At 37.0% G+C, this 19,010-nt stretch overlaps 1 protein-coding gene across 9 annotated transcripts in view; it reads left to right on the forward strand.

Annotated features, from left to right (window-relative positions):
• The window catches only part of tead3b (TEA domain family member 3 b), a 75,798-nt gene extending 56,788 nt beyond the window's left edge, over positions 1-19,010 (forward strand). For 3 of the 9 annotated variants that reach the window (XM_067460483.1, XM_067460484.1, XM_067460485.1), the window contains 10 exons: positions 2,624-2,635; positions 6,641-6,769; positions 6,857-6,900; positions 6,983-7,039; positions 11,088-11,152; positions 11,268-11,404; positions 11,957-12,130; positions 14,608-14,751; positions 14,832-14,984; positions 18,190-19,010. In XM_067460483.1, the coding sequence (XP_067316584.1) occupies positions 2,624-2,635; positions 6,641-6,769; positions 6,857-6,900; positions 6,983-7,039; positions 11,088-11,152; positions 11,268-11,404; positions 11,957-12,130; positions 14,608-14,751; positions 14,832-14,984; positions 18,190-18,303 (1,029 nt within the window). In that variant the 3' untranslated portion in view covers positions 18,304-19,010. The remainder of the gene's footprint in view (positions 1-2,623; positions 2,636-6,640; positions 6,770-6,856; positions 6,901-6,982; positions 7,040-11,087; positions 11,153-11,267; positions 11,405-11,956; positions 12,131-14,607; positions 14,752-14,831; positions 14,985-18,189) is intronic. The other 6 variants (XM_067460489.1, XM_067460490.1, XM_067460486.1 and 3 more) reach the window with 3 other exon arrangements.

The following is a 19,010-nucleotide window of genomic DNA, read 5'->3' on the forward strand; positions in this document are numbered from 1 at the left end:
TGATTAATTCCTCCTGTGGTTGGCCAGCCGTCAGACCTCCGCTCATCTTCACACACAGATGAAGGACCAGGACTCTGTGAGTAGAGAAGAGCCCTTACGGCTGTAACGATTTCACCAAAAATAAAAACCTTGATTAATTGGAACGTTTTACCTAGATTATAATTAAAGGGTTAGTTCACCCAAAAATGAACAATTTCTCAATAATTACTTGCCCTTATTTGTTGGACACCCCTAAGACCTCCATTCATCTTCGGAACACAGATGAAGATATTAGTGTTGAAATCCGATGGCTCAGAAAGGCCTTCATTGACACCAATGTCATTTCCTCTCTCAAGACCCATAAAGGCACTAAAGACGTCGTTACCAAGCCCATCTCACTACAGCGGCTCGACAATCATTGATGAAGAGGCCAGAATAGAGTTAGTGCGCAAAAAAACCCTAAATAACGACTTATATAGTGATGGCCGATTTCAAAACACGTCTTCCTGAAGCTTCGGAGCCGTTATGAATCAGTGAATCGATTCGAACTGCTGCGTATTAGAGCAGAGTCATTTTTGGTTTTTAGCAGCGTGTTGGGGTTCTGGTACACCAGCCATGCCAATGGAATGAATGAATAAAAATTAGCTTTACAAAGCGTATCTAAATTCGCACCAAGCGGCCTATACGGTATATTTTTTAGAACTTAGAAAAAAGATGCTACAGCCGGCGGGGGCTGCAGGACCACTCCTGCAAAATTAATGTTTATCAGACAATAACTACTCAAGATTTTGCTTTAGTATAATTTTCGGGACAATTAGGGCCAGATTTCTGGACGTCTGGTTACCCTAGCGTCATCAGATATGAGATGAACCACATACATCCACACCGCATACATGCTGCTTCAGACAAGCACGTGCAGGTCGCGGTTTCTGTTTGCGTCATCACAAAAATGTCGCCGTTTTGTTTCATTGATGAAAGTCTTCTGGGCCACTTTTGGGCCATTTTCGCTGGGCGAATATTCAGTGCATCTCTACAAAACGGTCTTGCCAAGCACACATGAATGAGGGTTTAGGGGGCGATTTCGGACTCAGCCAGTGTGTGTGTGAATGGTTTCATGTAAATGCTGTCTCTTCTTCTTCTGTGTGACAAGCGAGTGTCAGAGGAGTAAACTGGCGCAGCACCACCTTGTGTAGCGGGAGAGCCATCTACTGAATTTACACATTTATTCGGCCAGTGAAAATTGCTTGGGTGTGAATACACAGACGTGCCGAAAAACGCTGCCGATAAACTCACGCGGGCGTGATAATCGTCCTGGTGCACTGCAAAAAAATACTTAGTATTTTTGTCTTGTTTCCAGTCTAAATATCTAAAAATTCTTAAATCATGATGCATTTACTAGATAAGTAAAACTAAATTAGATATTTTTTCTTGTTTTGTTGAAAATAAAATCAAAATGAGTGAAGAAAAACTCAGTTTTTGCTTAAAATAAGATAAATAATCTGCTAATGGAGTGAGAAAAATAATCTTGTTTTCTGTTTGAATTAAGATTATTTTTCTCACCCCATTGGCAGATTATTTATCTTATTTTAAGCAAAAACTCTCTTCATTTTGAGTTTTTTCCCAAAACAAGACAATTACTTTTGCTTGTCTAGTAAATACTTCTTGTTTTAAGAATTTTTAGATACTTTGACTAGAAACAAGACAAAAATACTGAGTAAGAAAAGCATTTTTTTGCAGTGTTGTTTCTAGTCCAAACATCTAAAAATTATTAAAACAAGAAGTATTAACTAGACAAGCAAAAGTAATAGAGTTATTACTTTTATAACTCAAAAATTTAGTTATTTTGCTTAAAATGAGTTAAATAATCTTAAAACAACATTATTTTAAGCAAAAACTCTTAATTTTAAGTTATTTTTTCCCCAAAACAAGACAATAATTTTTACAGTTGTACATGTTTCTTAGTGTAAGACTTTTTTGAAATTTTGGCAAAAGGAAAAGTGAGAAACAAGGCAAAAATACTAAGTAATAAAAGCATTTTTTGCAGTTTGTGCACAGGTCTTTAAATGACTTTAAAATAAAAGAAATCCTGTTAATATTAATAGAGCCATGTTTAATTCAATTGAAAAAAACAAAGTTTAAACACAGTTTTTTTTGTTTGTTGCCGCCTTACACTGAGGATATAATTGTTCATAATTTTCACAAACATAATAAATACTAAACATTAATGTGCACAATTTGCATTAATAGCCATGCAGTATTTTGCAGTATTTCTTTTTTAATGTTTTATTCTAATTACATTTTAGATGCGTTTAGCTCCACCTGCCAGTGTATGTATGAACTACAAGACAGCAGTTGAAATCTTTTCAGAGATGCATATTTTTATTATGAGTGCGTATTAGTTTGTTTTTGTTCAGATAGATTATGAAAAAGATTGGCCTTTCAGTATGTGGTGCGTTTGTTTTCCTGTAAAGTACAGCCATTTCTGCCTGGCAAGCTTATATATATATATATATACGTTCTAGAATATAATTGACTGACTAGTTTGTACATACATACATCCAAAGATTTTCTGTTAGAGACTTAGGTTTAGTAAAGTTGCTCTCAAAATATTGTACTAATGGTCTTTTTTTCTTTCTTGATTCAGGCCATGAACTTGGTAAGTGTGGATTTGAATTGTGCGCATTATTGTTGACTCTTTATTTTTGCTTGGCTTTGCTTGGCTGTCCTGCACAGGTTCAGCTTACATCCAGCACTTCTCTGGCCCTGCGGTCTGCATAGATTTGCTCATAATTCCTGTGTAAATAATGTGCCTGGCCATTTTGCTCTCTGAAATTTCCATGTCGCCCCCTCCGTTTTATGATGTATTGCAGGCTTTTTAAATTCAAGACACTTAATTATAATCCCACCACTTATTGTGGTCATGCTTCCGAGTCTTTTTATTATCCTCGTTCATTCATCGTGATGCAAAGTGACGTGCTTCACGCTCAGCCTCTGGAAAACGGGAGTTTTATGCCAAACGTATAGTTAAATTCTGCTTTCATTCGTAAGGCTTGTTTAATATCCGGGATTAAGGAGCTTGACCAGGATGATTTAGGTGAATGACTGTGAGCTTGAAGAAAAAACTAGAAATTGGTTCAAAAACGTGTGTTGGCTGTACTATAATTAATATAATATGTCAGTATTGTTTTTGCATTTTTCAGAGATGCTAATTAAACCGGCTTAATGGAAAAACTCCATGTTCAATATACATTTATAAGGACTGCTTATTGAAATAGCGACATAGTTAGTGTTTTTTTAAAGGCAGCACTGAATTGATATTATTTAAACATTATTAGGGTTTGTTCTAAACTTGTTATTAAACTTTCAGGCTTAATTAAACCTGAACAGCTTAAAGGATTAGTTCATTTCAAAATGAAAATGTCCTAATAGTTTCCTCATCCCATCTCATCCCAGATGTTCACGTATTTCTTTCTTCAGTGGAAAAGAAAGGACGTTTTTTTGTGGAAAGCATTCCAGGATTTTTCTCCTCATGATGGACTTCAATGGGAACCAACGGCTGAAGGTCCAAATCAATGAGGAAGAGCTTCAGAGACTCTGATGATCCCGGAGGAGTAGAGTCTGATCCAGACAAACCAAAAGACATTTACAAGAAAATAAACATTCATGAACTTTTTAACCTCAAATGCTCGACTTCGGTGTTGTGCTTCTTCATGCGTGTGATGTCATCACGTCAGAAAGGTCATGTGACGCAGGTGGAAGAGCCGACCCAGTGCCGAAAAACTCCATGTCATGTTCTCCTCCAACTTTAAAATCGTCCGTCATCGTTGTTTTCCCTTTATTTGTGTAAAGAGCGTCTGATTGCACATTCGTTTGAACACCGGGTCGGCACTTCCACCTACGTCATGTGACCTTTCCTACGTGATGTCATCATACATCATGCAAAAGAAGAACACCAAAGTCTATAAATGTTTATTTTCTAGTAAATGTCTTTTGGTTTGTCTGGATCAGACTCTACTCCTCTGGGATCATCAGAGTCTCTGAAGCTCTTCCTCATTGATTTGGACCTTCAGCCGTTGGTTCCCATTGAAGTCCATCATGTGGAGAAAAATCCTGGAATGTTTTCCTCAAAAAACTTCATTTCTTTTCCACTGAAGAAAGAAAGACGTGAACATCTGGGATGAGATGGGATGAGGAAACTATGTTCAGACGTGAACATCTGGGATGAGATGGGGGGTGAGAAGGGAAGTGAATTAATCCTTTTTACGATAGTTTCAGCCTTAGATGCGCTGTATAAGGACATTTTTATAGACCTGACTTGCATTGTTAGGATGTTCTAAAATCTAACCAACATCATCGTATTATTTACGAGCTGATTTACTTGGTCTTCTTTCTGATATGTTTGCATACTTGGGATTTTTTCCCCCTCATTCTTGCATCTATTTAATCATCTATATCCGCCTTTATGCTTCAGAGATTCAGAGATGTGTGTTGATTTTTTTTGTGTACAGCCGAAACAAAACAAGACGTGATAGGGCTGTCAAAAAATGGCCACAAGAGGGCGCAGTGAGCACAATATTAATGCACTGCATTAAACTGCATAGCGTTTAAAACAACATTTATGATTCAAATACGCATATACATAATCAAAACAGCATCTTGTAGTTATGCATAGTTTAAAAGGGGTCATGAACTGAGAAATAACATTTTCCTTGAGCCTTCGACGTACTATAGGATTCAGATCTGAAAATGTCCTTGTTAGTCCAAAAGCAGATTTTATTGTAACCAATCTCAGAGAACGACTCGTTGTTGAATGTGCCTATTTATGACATTATAGATCGGTGAAAGCAGAATAAGATCAACGCCCACTTCATCATCGCAGCTTTGGCTCCGCCCACTGGAGTGTTAGTGAGATGACGAGGAGAGAAGAGCGATACAGGATCACTGGACTAAAAAGATCTAAATATAATGCTATAATCAACACTTTTTACAATTAAATCATGAGAGCTGTAATAGTAACAAGGTGCTAAAAGTTATCGAGAGAGTTCCACATATAATACTAGCTATTGCATATGCAAAAATGTCAGACCCCAGGAAACATCGTAAAACAATAAAACAATGCAGCGCATGACCCCTTTAATACAAATGGCAGAAGCGGCAATCACACACTACTTTTGGGGGAAAATCCCCACAAGGTTTTTTAGAAGTTGAACTTTATACATCTTTCTAACCATGTGCTCACGAGTGCAGCATTAGCATAGAAAATGCATTTTGTGTGCACAGTTTGGTTACGGTTTTGATGTTACCAAGATCATCTCTGCATTTATTGTTTTGGATAAACGATGGAGCAGCGGCGCATCAAGTGGTGGTTCAACTGGACAGGCTCACAAAAGCATTATGGCGTTCACACCAGACACAAATGAAGCGAATAAAACTATATATATAAATTTGCCAGCTTTAGCTAGCTTGTAGTCTCAATATGGTAAATTCAGGGTGATTGGGACACTTTTTCAAGTCACTCAAATTGAGTGAAGAGTGTTTTTTACAATTTACCAGATTGTCCGACCTCCTCACTCACATTCTTTCAAGTAAGATCCTTTTTATTCCCGTTTCTATAAAGTATGATGATGTATCGTACAGCTCCGGGTCTCCACATATGATTTTGTCCTTATTGTTGTCACTACTAGAGCAAGCTCCTGATTGGTTAACACAGCGCGAATATCAACCAAAGTTCAGATTTTTACAGTTGTCTGTAATTTACAAACGCTCAACTCGCACGAATCACACGTCAAACGCTCAATCCGCGTCATTCGCACCGCAGAATGTCTATTTGCGTCTTTGCAATGTCTTAACATGTAAATCACTTGCGTTTATCGCTTCATTCGCATCTGGTGTGAAAGCAGCATTAGAGAGCTTGTGCGCCACTGATGCGCTGACTGACGCGCACACACACACACCTAACACTCGAATGCACCGTTTTTTAATTTGACAATTGAATTATAACTTGACAGCCCTAACATGTGAAGCCTAAAACATCAACTTACCTGAAACTTTAACACATTTTCTTTGCTGTCTTGCAAACAGTCATAATGCAAATCAATTGGTGATCTCTGATTTCCTATTATTTCCCCTTCTTCTAATGCTTTTATCTTGCTTTATCATAAATCAGCAGGCTGCTTCGCATTAGAATTAACACACTACAAAAAAAAGCTTTCCTTACTTAGTATTTTTGTCTTGTTTCTAGTCCGAACATCTAAAAACAAGAAGTATTCTCTAGACAAGCAAAAGTAATCGTCTTGTTTTGGGGGGAAAATAACTCTAAATGAAGAGAGTTTTTGCTTAAAATAAGATCAATAATCTGCCAATGGGGGGAGGAAAATAATCTTAATTCAAACAGAAAACAAGATTATTTATCTCACCCCATTGGCAGATTATTTATCTTATTTTAAGCAAAAACTCTTTTATTTATGTTATTTTTTCCCAAAACAATCATTGTTACTTGTCTTGTAAATGTTTCTTAATCTAAGATGTTTTTTATATTTCGACTAGAAACAAGACAAAAATACTGAGTAAGAACATTTTTTGCAGTGCAGTATTTCTTGCCATGATTGTGTCTGTATTTTCTCCCGAATTGTCCGGCTCACCTGGCTCTCCCTCTCCTCAGGATCAAGCATCCAAAGACAAGGCTCTCCAGAACATGGCGGCTCTCTCTTCCGCTCAGATCGTGTCTCCGAGTCTAATCAAGACCTCGCTTCCGCCTCTCCCGCAGTCGCCTTACCCTCCATCTGCACGAGTACGCTTTAGACGGTTACTTCCAGATCAAATGCAACTATTTCAAAACATTATGAACTGATTTGATTGCTTTTATTTTGTTTTCCAGTTCTGGCCGACCCCCATCCCAGGTCAACCTGGACCCTCTCAGGAGTGAGTAACTCATTCATACGTTTTGTTTCTCGGTGTGTTTGTGTTTCTGGCACATTTAATGGATCACGTTTTTATGCATCAGGCTGGTTCTTAAGCACAACCCAGGGAGAAGTCCTGGGCTTGGCCGCAACAGCTACGCGTAAGTTCTCTCTACAGAGCCTGAACTGATATTTAGCTAGCGCTAGCGATGCCTCACTGCTAGAGATGGCAATCGTAACAATTCAGATTCAAGCTATACTTAAAGTGTCGTTCACATTACAGAGCCTAAAAAGTTTCACGAAATGGGTGTGTAGAGCTGTGGAAAAGTGGGAGAGTAGAAGGTGGGAAAACAACCAATAAAACAGACCTGTAACACATAATTCAGACACATTAAAGGGATAGTTCACCCAAAAATGAAAATTAGCCCATGATTTACTCACCCTCGAGTCATCCTAGGTGTGTATGACATTCTTCTTTCAGACAAATAAAAGTTGAGTTATATTACATAAGTCCTGGCTAATCCGAGCTTTATAATGGCAGGGGTTGTTGCTCTGTTTTTGAAGATGCATCTGTCCGTCATATAACTGCTCCACACAGATCCGGGAGGTTAATAAATGCCTTTAGAATTGAATTGATACCCAATTCATCCAATATTTAAAACTTTATAAAGTAAAGTTTCGGCCGATCGCCTTCTGTATTCAGTTGGAAAAGTGTTGAAAGTGCCTCTGCAGTTCAAAGGTTTGCGTGACCAGTTACGCTCGTCAGACGTCACGTACGCATCTTGAACTCTAAGAAGCACTGTCAACACTTTTCCACGGATGGCGATCGGCCGACACTTTAATTCAAAAAGTTTTAAATATGGATATTTTTCTTACACAAACGCAATGGTTTCCTTCAGAAGGCCTTTATTAACCTCCCAGAGCCGTGTGGAGCAGTTATATGACGGACAGATGCATTTTTATGGACTTCAGAAACGGAGCAACAATCCCTGCCATTATAAAGCTCGGATTAGCCAGGACTTTTTTAATATAACGCAACTTTTATTCGTCTGAAAGAACAATGTCATACACACCTAGGATGACTTGAGGGGGAGTAAATCATGGGCTAATTTTCATTTTTGGGTGAACTATCCCTTTAATATTAAAAATATGAGCTGAGGAAAAACTAATTTCGTTGCAGTGTACTTGCACATTTGTAACCACAATAAACTTCTATCTAATCTAATCTAATCTAATCTAATCTAATCTAAAAGCACAAAAGCAGAGTTGAGAGCACCTTGATGGATTATAACTCCTTACTGCACAACCCCATTTCCCAAGTGGGATGCAAATAACAAACCCAAAATATAAAGTCATTCTGAATAAACACTTAACCAACATCTATTTAGAAAGCCAACACATGTTTACAGTTCATGACTCAGATTGTTATTAATATGGAGATGTATAAGCTCAAACATAAAAACAATTAAGAATATATTTGTTAAATGTATAAATATGATGCGTCTTTCGTAGAAACGTAGGCACTCAATGAAGGTGAAGCCACAGATCTGCTGATGCTTCCTTTCAAATCTGAGGATGAAGTCTCTAAACTATGCATTTTATAAAACATTTTTATAAGATCGTGTCACGTGAGTTTTTACAGAAGGCTAATGAGATGCTAGTCATATTTTCTTGCCCTGTAAACACCCATTTGCAGTCTATTATCTAAAGTCTGGCGAGGAGAACTGCTCAATATACGTTTCTATTGTTCTCACTCGATAAACCTTTCATATCTCTGCCGGTATGATCTTAATCTTCATTATTCTTCAGTTTGTGTTCAGCCATTATTAGCCTTTATTCTGGCATTATGGCTTGCCCATCGACACCACTTTCATCCCACTGTACATTAATCCTCCTGTTATCTGAAGTGTTTTTAAATGTGGTATTCTTGGGACCTTATGTGAAGTTAGTTTATGGAATAGAATAACTCCTGGCACGACAGGTGTTTTAAAGCTACGATTAGCATCAAGCTACACAATTTAAAAGATTAATATTACACTTTTACTCAAAACTCACTTTAAACCACCATTAGGTGTTTGTATTAACTTCCGATCGTGATCTAATGTGAATTTTAGTCATATGATGTTGAAATATGTTAAATGCCGCGGATCTCTACACCTGCTGAACATACATGCGCACATCATATATATTTCAGTTGAAGATGATGTGTTGAAATATGTGCCCATACATGCTGCTGGTTAATGTTTAGAGGACTAGAGTATATGAAATATGTCCATAAAAACATTGGCAACATGCTAAACTCTCTGTTGTCTCAGCCTTTGTTGAGATCTCTGGAGCGTGTGTGTTATCAGACGTGAGCTAGCACACATTACTTGTTTTGTCACATTGCATTCCCGCACTGAAGTAGGTGAACTTACGCTTGGCTGATACGGACGAAACAAACAGTTGTGAAATGTCAAGGTGTGAAATATACCAACCAAAAACAATCTCTGTGCTTAAAGGGGGGGTGAAACACTCAGTTTCAGTCAATCTCATGTCAATCTTGAGTACCTGTAGAGTAGTATTGCATCCTTCATATCTCCGAAAAGTCTTTAGTTTTATTAAATTTATAAAGGAAATATAGGCTGTACCAACTCTTTCCCGCCAGCATTTTTGATCGCTTTCACAAAAATGTAATTGCCCCTAGAATATGTTGTTGCATGGCGTAACCAAAACAACAACACATTATTTATTTTTTTTATTCTAGCTTCATCCAATCTTTTTCCCCCCCTTTTTCTCAACACTTGAGTGTGGGTAAGTTTCATTTAAAAAAAGTACCATTTTGATAAAATCGCATTTTTGTCAAATACTACATCCAGATCCGATTCAGAACAAAGATCAAAACACAGATGGAGTAGATCGAGTTCGTCAACACCGCCGAAGCTTCACAGTCCTATAGCTCGTCCTGGGCAGATGCTGTTTAATGTTTGATGATCGCGTTATTTTACACTATATTGCCAAACGTTTCGGGACGCCTGCCTTTACATGCACATGAACTTTAATGCCATCCCATTGTTAATCCGTGGGGTTTAATCTGGAGTCGGCCCACCCTCTCTAACAGCTCCAGCTCTTCTGGGAAGGCTTTCCTCAAGGTTTAGGAGTGTGTTTATGGGGATTTTTGCCCATTCTTCTAGAAGCTCATTTGTGAGGTCAGGAACTGATGTTGGACGAGAAGGCCTGGCTCTCAGTCTCCGCTCTAATTCATCCCAAAGCTATTCTATCGGGTTGAGCTCAGGACTCTGTGCAGGCCAGTCCAGTTCCTCCACACCAAACTCCTCAGCCATGTCTTTATGGACCGACGCTTTGTGCACTGGAGCGCAGTCATGCTGGGACAGGAAGGGGCCGTCCACAAACTGGTCCCACAAAGCTGGGATCATGAAATTTTCCAAAATGTCTTGGTATGCTGAAGCAGTATGAGTTCCTTTCAAAACAACCTCACCCCATAATCCCCCTCCACCAAACTTTACACTTATGCATTTTATGCACACGTTTTATTCTAGCTTCATGCATTCTTTTTTTTCAATACTTGAATGTGGGTAAGTTTCTAAAAGTGGGTAAAAAAGCAAAATTTTAGTAAAATCGCACAATGCAATTAGGCAAGTCCCGTTCTCCTGGGAACTATCAAACCTAAATTCATCCATGGGATTGTCAGACAGAGAAGCGTGATTGGTCACTCCAGAGAACACGTCTCGCTGCTCTAGAGTCCAGTGGCGGCTGCTTTACTCTACTGACCTATTGTTTCACAACTGTGTGTAGAAGCGTCTACATGCCTAGGTGCTTGATTTTATACACTTGTGGCCATGAAAGTGATTGAACACCTGAATTCAGTGATTTGGATGTGTGTCCCAAAACTTTTGGCAATATAGTTTATATACGTCTGCTTACATTTGATATTGTTTTTGTTTTTGCGTCTTCTTGGACCAGGAGAATCTGTACAATTTTAGAAGATGCGTAATAGCGCCCCCTATCATATAACAATGAAATCGGTGTCTTTCTCATAAAAGACAAGACAACTCATCATTGGCAAGGAAAGAGTTAACAAAAATTGTCACAAATTATTGGAAATGGTCAAAAAGTGTTGGAACCCTAATAAGAGAATGTCTAACCCAAGTAAATAACTTTAAATAATAACTTGAATTTGATTCTAACAAATCCTAAACACTTTTTCAGCATCAAGCCATTTGCACAACCTCCTTACCCAAACCTATCAGGACCTGTTCAACCCCCCTTATCATGTAAGTGTACTAGTACACTAGTAGCCCGTTTTGGGCACAGCTCACGTCTGCCACCATTTCTTCTCTGTTTATGTCTGTGGTTGAGTCTAACTAGCGCCCTCTTGTGTTTGTCCAGCTTATGAGCCTCTGGCTCCGCCTCCTCCGCCGGTTGCCACTGCAGTGCCTGTGTGGCAGGATCGCACCATCGCCTCCTCCAAACTGCGTCTTCTGGAGTACTCCGCATTCATGGAGGTCCCGCAGGACCAGGACTCTGTGAGTAGAGAAGAGCCCTTAAGGCTGTAACGATTTCACCAAAAATAAAAACCTTGATTAATTGGAGCGTTTTATCTAGATTACAATTAAAGGGTTAGTTCACCCAAAAATGAACATTTTCTCAATAATTACTTGCCCTTATGTTGTTGGACACCCCTAAGACCTCCATTCATCTTCGGAACACAGATGAAGATATTAGTGTTGAAATCCGATGGCTCAGAAAGGCCTTCATTGACACCAATGTCATTTCCTCTCTCAAGACCCATAAAGGCACTAAAGACGTCGTTACAAAGCCCATCTCACTACAGCGGCTGTACAATCATTTTATGAAGCGACGAGAATAGTTTTTGTGTGCAAAAAAACTAAATATCGACTTATATAGTGATGGGCCGATTTCAAAACAAAGATTTGAACGGTTATGACAGATAAAGCAGATGGGGTGATTAGTTTAACACTTTTATTAAAACCTGTTGTGAAGTTGCATACAGAAATTCGGACGGCTCCTAAATTTAATTAATTTTAATAACAATATATTCACATTTCTCTTTACAGTACAGCAAACACCTGTTTGTTCACATTGGCCAGACCAACCCCTCCTACAGTGACCCTCTGCTGGAGGCTGTGGACATCCGTCAGATCTACGACAAGTTTCCTGAGAAGAAGGGAGGACTCAAGGAGCTGTATGAGAAGGGCCCTCAAAACGCGTTCTTCCTCGTCAAATTTTGGGTGCGTCACATCAGCTATATCTCATTATATTACAAAATTCTGGATGCATTTAGAAGCATGACTATAAAAAAAATCTAGATCACTATTCTTACACGATTCTCAATAGACAACTAAAGAAAATTACTAGAGGTTTTGACAAAATGTTAATCACTGAATTAAATTTTCAGAATATCTGTCGATTCCGATAGCTGGTTATTCAGAATAATATCTACCGATAGCTGGTTATTCAGAATAATATCTACCGATAGCTGGTTAATCAGAATAATATCTACCGATAGCTGGTTATTCAGAATAATATCTACCAATAGCTGGTTATTCAGAATAGTATCTATTGATAGCTGATTATTCATAAGAATAGCTACCGATAGCTGGTTTTTCAGAATATCTGCCGATATGATATCCGATTATTCAGAATGATATCTGCATATACCGATAGCTGTTTATTCAGAATATCTGCCGATAAGATATTTGATTATTCAGAATGATATCTGCTTATACTGATAGCTGTTTATTCAGAATATCTGCCGATATGATAACCGATTATTCAGAATGATATCTGCATATACAGATAGCTGTTTATTCAGAATATCTGCCGATAAGATATTTGATTATTCAGAATGATATCTGCTTATACCGATAGCTGTTTATTCAGAATATCTGCCGATATGATAACCGATTATTCAGAATGATATCTGCATATACAGATAGCTATTTATTCAGAATATCTGCTGATATGATAACCGATTATTCAGAATGATACCTGTCGATACCGATAGCTGGTTATTCAGAATAATATCTACCGATAGCTGGTTATTCAGAATAATATCTACCGATAGCTGGTTATTCAGAATAATATCTACCGATAGCTGGTTATTCAGAATAATATCTACCGATTGCTGGTTATTCAGAATAATATCTACCGATTGCTGGTTATTCAGAATAATATCTACCGATAGCTGGTTATTCATAAGAATAGCTACCGATAGCTGGTTTTTCAGAATATCTGCCGATATGATATCCGATTATTCAGAATGATATCTGCATATACCGATAGCTGTTTATTCAGAATATCTGCCGATAAGATATTTGATTATTCAGAATGATATCTGCATATACTGATAGCTGTTTATTCAGAATATCTGCCGATATGATAACCGATTATTCAGAATGATATCTGCATATACCGATAGCTGTTTATTCAGAATATCTGCCGATAAGATATTTGATTATTCAGAATGATATCTGCTTATACTGATAGCTGTTTATTCAGAATATCTGCCGATATGATAACCGATTATTCAGAATGATACCTGTTGATACCGATAGCTGTTTATTCAGAATATCTGCCGATAAGATATTTGATTATTCAGAATGATATCTGCATATACTGATAGCTGTTTATTCAGAATATCTGCCGATATAACCGATTATTCAGAATGATATCTGCATATACCGATAGCTGTTTATTCAGAATATCTGCCGATAAGATATTTGATTATTCAGAATGATATCTGCATATACTGATAGCTGTTTATTCAGAATATCTGCCGATATGATAACCGATTATTCAGAATGATACCTGTTGATACCGATAGCTGGTTATTCAGAATATCTGCCGATACTGATAGCTGATTATTCAGAAGAATATCTACCAATACCGATAACTGGTTATTCAGAATATCTGCCGATACTGATAGCTGATTATTCAGAAGAATATCTACCAATACCGATAGCTGGTTATTCAGAATATCTGCCGATACTGATAGCTGATTATTCAGAAGAATATCTGCCGATACTGATAGCTGATTATTCAGAAGAATATCTACCAATACCGATAGCTGGTTATTCAGAATTATATCTACGGATACCTGTAGATGATTATTCAGAATGATGTCTACCGATAACTGGTTATTCAGAATATCTGCCTATAACGATAGCTGGTTGTTCAGAATATTTGCCGATATGGTAGCCGATTATTCTGAATTATATCTGCTGATACTGAAAGCCGATAATTCAGAATGATATCTGCCAATACTGATAGCTGTTTTTCAGAAAATCTGCCGATATGATAGCCGATTATTCAGAATGATACCTGTTGATTCTGATAACTGTTTTTTCAGAATATCTCCCTTGATCATCAGCTGTGTTTTTAGTTTAAATAATTGCTTTTATCGGCTGATACCGATATTTTTGCAGATACATCAGTGCATCTCTATTTAATAGACTTAGCATTTTCATTGTCATTTAGCAGTGCGATCATGTGGGTGTTGGAATCGAGATCTTTAATGATTAATGATTATGTGAATAATCACATAACTTTCACAGAAAACTACTTTGGTGGCAGCATGATTTTTGCATGACCCATACCTGCCTTGTTTTGTTTTTGTGTTATTTCTGAGGACATGAAGGATTCCTCATTAAATCTAGTTGGTTGAGCATCTCATGCACTGCAGTACTGAGTTTATTTCTTCTCTCAGGCGGATCTGAATAACAGTGGCGTCCAGGATGGACCGGGCTCCTTCTACGGAGTCAGCAGTCAGTACAGCAGCTCAGAGAATATGACCATCACCGTCTCAACCAAAGTCTGCTCCTTCGGGAAGCAAGTGGTGGAAAAAGTGGAGGTGAGTCTGATCGCCAACAGGATTAAAATGACTGAAAAGTGCCAGTGCTTCTCTTCTAAAAACCCTGTGTTGATTTACAGACGGAGTACGCTCGAGTTGAGGGAGGAAAGTGTTTGTATCGAATCCATCGCTCTCCCATGTGCGAATATATGATCAACTTCATCCACAAGCTCAAGCATCTGCCTGAGAAATACATGATGAACAGCGTATTAGAAAACTTCACCATCTTACAGGTAAAATGACCAAGAATATTTCATAGTTGATTGATAACAGTTAAGCTTTCATATTCATCTGTGTTGTTTTATAGGTTTCATTTCCACCTAAGGAAATAAGTATATACAAATATAGGCATTTCAGTGGTCTAGAATTAATAACTGAGAAGAAATAGTTTATAGTGAGATAATAGTGAGAAAAAATATAGTTTGTAGATATTTTTTTCTATAATTTATGTGAAACGTGTGTGTATATATATATTTATATATATATATATATATATATATATATATATATATATATATATGATTTAATTTACAAAACAAAAATTAATTACATGTATATGATTGAATTCACTAATTAAGTGAAGACTATACAGTGTTTTATTTTTATTTAGGCTGTCAAGCGAGTGAAATATTTAATCTAATTAATCGCAAATTAATCACATATCAAATTTGGCTGAGAAATTATTCCAAACAGATTATTTGAAGTCTTTATTGTTATAAATGAGAAAATAATAAAATGGACATTACAAAAAGTAGCTTTAGAGAATAATTTTTTATTTGATTTGATTCATCATATAATTTATTACACAAACGTTTAGGCATGAGGGTGAGTAAATGATGATGGAATGTACATTTTTGAGTGAACTATACCTCTAATAGGTTTTCTTATTAATATAGAAATATGAAGAAAAAAATAAATATGATACTCTAAACAAGAAATGAAAATTGCCAGTAGGTGCCATAAATGTCTAATTGAGTCATTCATTCATTTGATTCATTCAAACAGCTGATTCACTCAGGATTGAAGCGAATGACTCTCTGAATGAGTCATTGAATCATTGGTTCATCTGATTGATTCGCTCACAATGCTGATTCATTCACACCGCTGTTGCTCAGAGACACAACAGTTCTGTTCTGGCTTTATAAGTTATATTTTCATTGGTAAAATTGAGCAAAAGTCAATATTGTGTCTAAAATATAACACAATATTAGCTTCTTATTTATTGAACTGTTGTATAAACAAAAAACAATCAATTTCACATTTGCAAAATTCAGGACAAAAACAGCACTCGTGTGATATTGAGCTTGTAACTCGTGTGATATTGCTGTATCATATGATATAAATGAGACAAACTCATACAGGGGCATTTTTGACTCAATATCTTGAATTTTAGGGTCATTCTAGCTGTATTCTATAGCGATTTGTTACCCTGCTTCATGTTTGTCACCATCAGCTTTATGAAATGTAAGATGAGCTATGCAGGTTTGGGGAGGGACGGCGGCGTTTAAAGGGTTAGTTCACCCAAAAATGAAATGTCTGTCATTAACTCCTCTCCCTAATGTCGCTCCACACCCGTCAGACCTCCGTTCATCTTCACACACAGTTTAAGATATTTTATATTTAGTCCGAGAGCGTATGCAAGTGTGTGCACACTATACTGTCCATGTCCAGAAAGGGAATAAAAACATCATCACAGTAGTCCATATGAGACATCAGTGGGTTAATTAGAGTCTCTTGAAGCATCCAAAATACATTTGGGTCCAAAAATAACAAAAACTACGACTTTATTCAGCATTGGCTTCTCTTCCGGGTTGGTTTAAGTCCTCAAATAAAGATTCAAATGGTTATGAATCAGTGTATTGATTCATTATTCGTATCGGCAATGTCACGTGATTTCAGCAGTTTGACACGCGATCCGAATCATGAATCAATTCGCTGATTCATAACCGTTTGAATCTTTATTTGAGGATTGAAAACAAACGGAAGAGAAGCCAATGCTGAATAAAGTCGTAGTTTTTGTTATATTTGGACCAAAATCAAAATCTCATCTTTCATCTCCTGACGTTCAGATCAGATCGGACGAATCCACGAAACAACAGCATACATGTCTGTGTAAGAGTCCACTCTTCAAAATGCATCTCACTTTTTAATCCAAAACAATAAAAAAATAATGGGAAAAAACTAAAAATCCTCCGTTGTTTGCATGAGCGTTTTGCGTTACAGTAGTCAATCATGTCCATTTTAAATGAAATAGCGATTATAATCATTATTTTGACAATCTCCCCTGTACTGTGGACTGTTCCGGTCATATTAAACCCTCCCAGGTCTCTCTCCTTCAATCACAGGCTCTCTGAGGACACATGATAGGAAGGGAGCTCGTCACTGGCTGCTAAAGCTGTCAGTCAAATGCGCCCATGCTTTTAGTTGGATAAGCCAGTCAATGCCTAGCCAATGCATAGCCAGCATAGATTTGATTGATGGATGTAGTAACGAATCAAAAGACATTATTTTGCGCAGTGTTTGTAAGAAGCATTGATAAATACCTCGTGCTTAACGTCTCCATAGTATCCATTAGTATCCAGCGCGGCCTGCCAGTGTAAGCACACACACTAATAAACACGCGTAGACTAAATGACAGACTGTTTTTATCAACTAAATGAGTTTTTTTACACTTGTAAATTCTGTAAATAGTTGCTTTAGTTTTCAGGGACTGCAAATGCATTATAATTAGCAGTTTATTGCAGATTTATTTGAATAAAAACTACTCTTTACTATTACAAATGTTCATATATAATTGGCCTTTTTTGAAAGGACGCCTAGTCTTTTTATGACATAAAAGCTTACAGAAGCTACATTTTTGAGAGAATCGTCCTCAAATTTGAAGCAAAACATGATCAGACATTCAGTTTTATATTTATTTTAAATCTCATATTTTTTCCCCATAAGGGAATAATAAAAAAATAAAAACGTGAGTCACTTACATGCATATTTCCCCTTGTTTTAATCTGTCCCTATACTACTTTAAGTTATTATGACTTTTGGGTAACATAATTTCAGGTGTCTAGTTTGAAATAAGGCCGAATTTATGGATATAGACCATAGGGTTTAAGAGCTGCAGACATTTTTTTTTTTTGGGGTATGTCGTTTTTTTTAATTCTCAAAAAAAGGGGCGAGGATTAAGAGGTTAAACTGTGTCTGAAGATGAACAGAGGTCTTAAGAGTCATTAATGACATAATTCATTTTGGGGTAAACTAACTCTTTGTTAAACTAACTCTCAGTAGTTTGTTATGTCTGTCTCTAAATGGACCATGAGTCTGGAATAAAGTTGATAATGATGATGATGATGATGATGATGATTTGATCATTTTAAGACATTATTGTTATTTTTAAATCAGTGTTTTCTGTGATGGTAATTCTCTGCACTTTTGTCTTGTCAGGTGGTGACCAACAGGGAAACCCAGGAGACTCTACTGTGTATAGCGTTTGTATTTGAAGTGTCTACGAGTGAACATGGGGCTCAGTACCACGTCTATAGGCTCATTAAGGACTAGCACGGCCACGAGCTGTTTGGTCAACAGACTTCTGTTGCTTTGCACAGTCCCTCCGTCACACACACGGAGGAATACGCCAAAATGTCCAAACATCGGAGGAATACGCCAAAATGTTACACAGAACCAAAAATGTTTTGCTTCTGTTCTGATCCTGGTGCAGAATTTAATTAAGAGCCTTTGAGGACATAAAAAATATATAGTATTACTCTGTTTTAAAGAAAAAAAAGTTTTTGTAATTGTTTTTAAATGCCTTAAATACAAAATGGGTCACGTTGGTTTTGTTGCTTATACAGATCATAGATGCCTTTTAAGCGTGGTTGTGTCTCCATGGAGGGAATGTTGTGAATGTGTGGATGGGAAAGAATGTCATGGAAGACAATGTGTGCCGTTTATAAGTGGTGCATGCAGCATTTTACAGTGATTATAAGAAGGGTGAATCTCATGAAGAATCTCATTTTACTCTAAAATCAAAAGAAAAATATAAATACCATATGCATATGCATGTAATATATGGTATAAGATGTTTACCATATGCATTATAAACCTTATTTATGGTATAAGCTTGCTCTTTTTTTATTTTCATCTTTTTTTAAATTCCCTTTAGATGCAAATGTATGGTTTATAATGCATAAAAAATACCAAAATGCATATGCATGTAATATATGGTCTAAGATGTTTACCATATGCATTATAAACCTTATGTATGG

Source organism: Pseudorasbora parva, chromosome 12, assembly GCF_024679245.1.
Source record: "Pseudorasbora parva isolate DD20220531a chromosome 12, ASM2467924v1, whole genome shotgun sequence".
NCBI classification, from domain to species: Eukaryota; Metazoa; Chordata; class Actinopteri; order Cypriniformes; family Gobionidae; genus Pseudorasbora; species Pseudorasbora parva.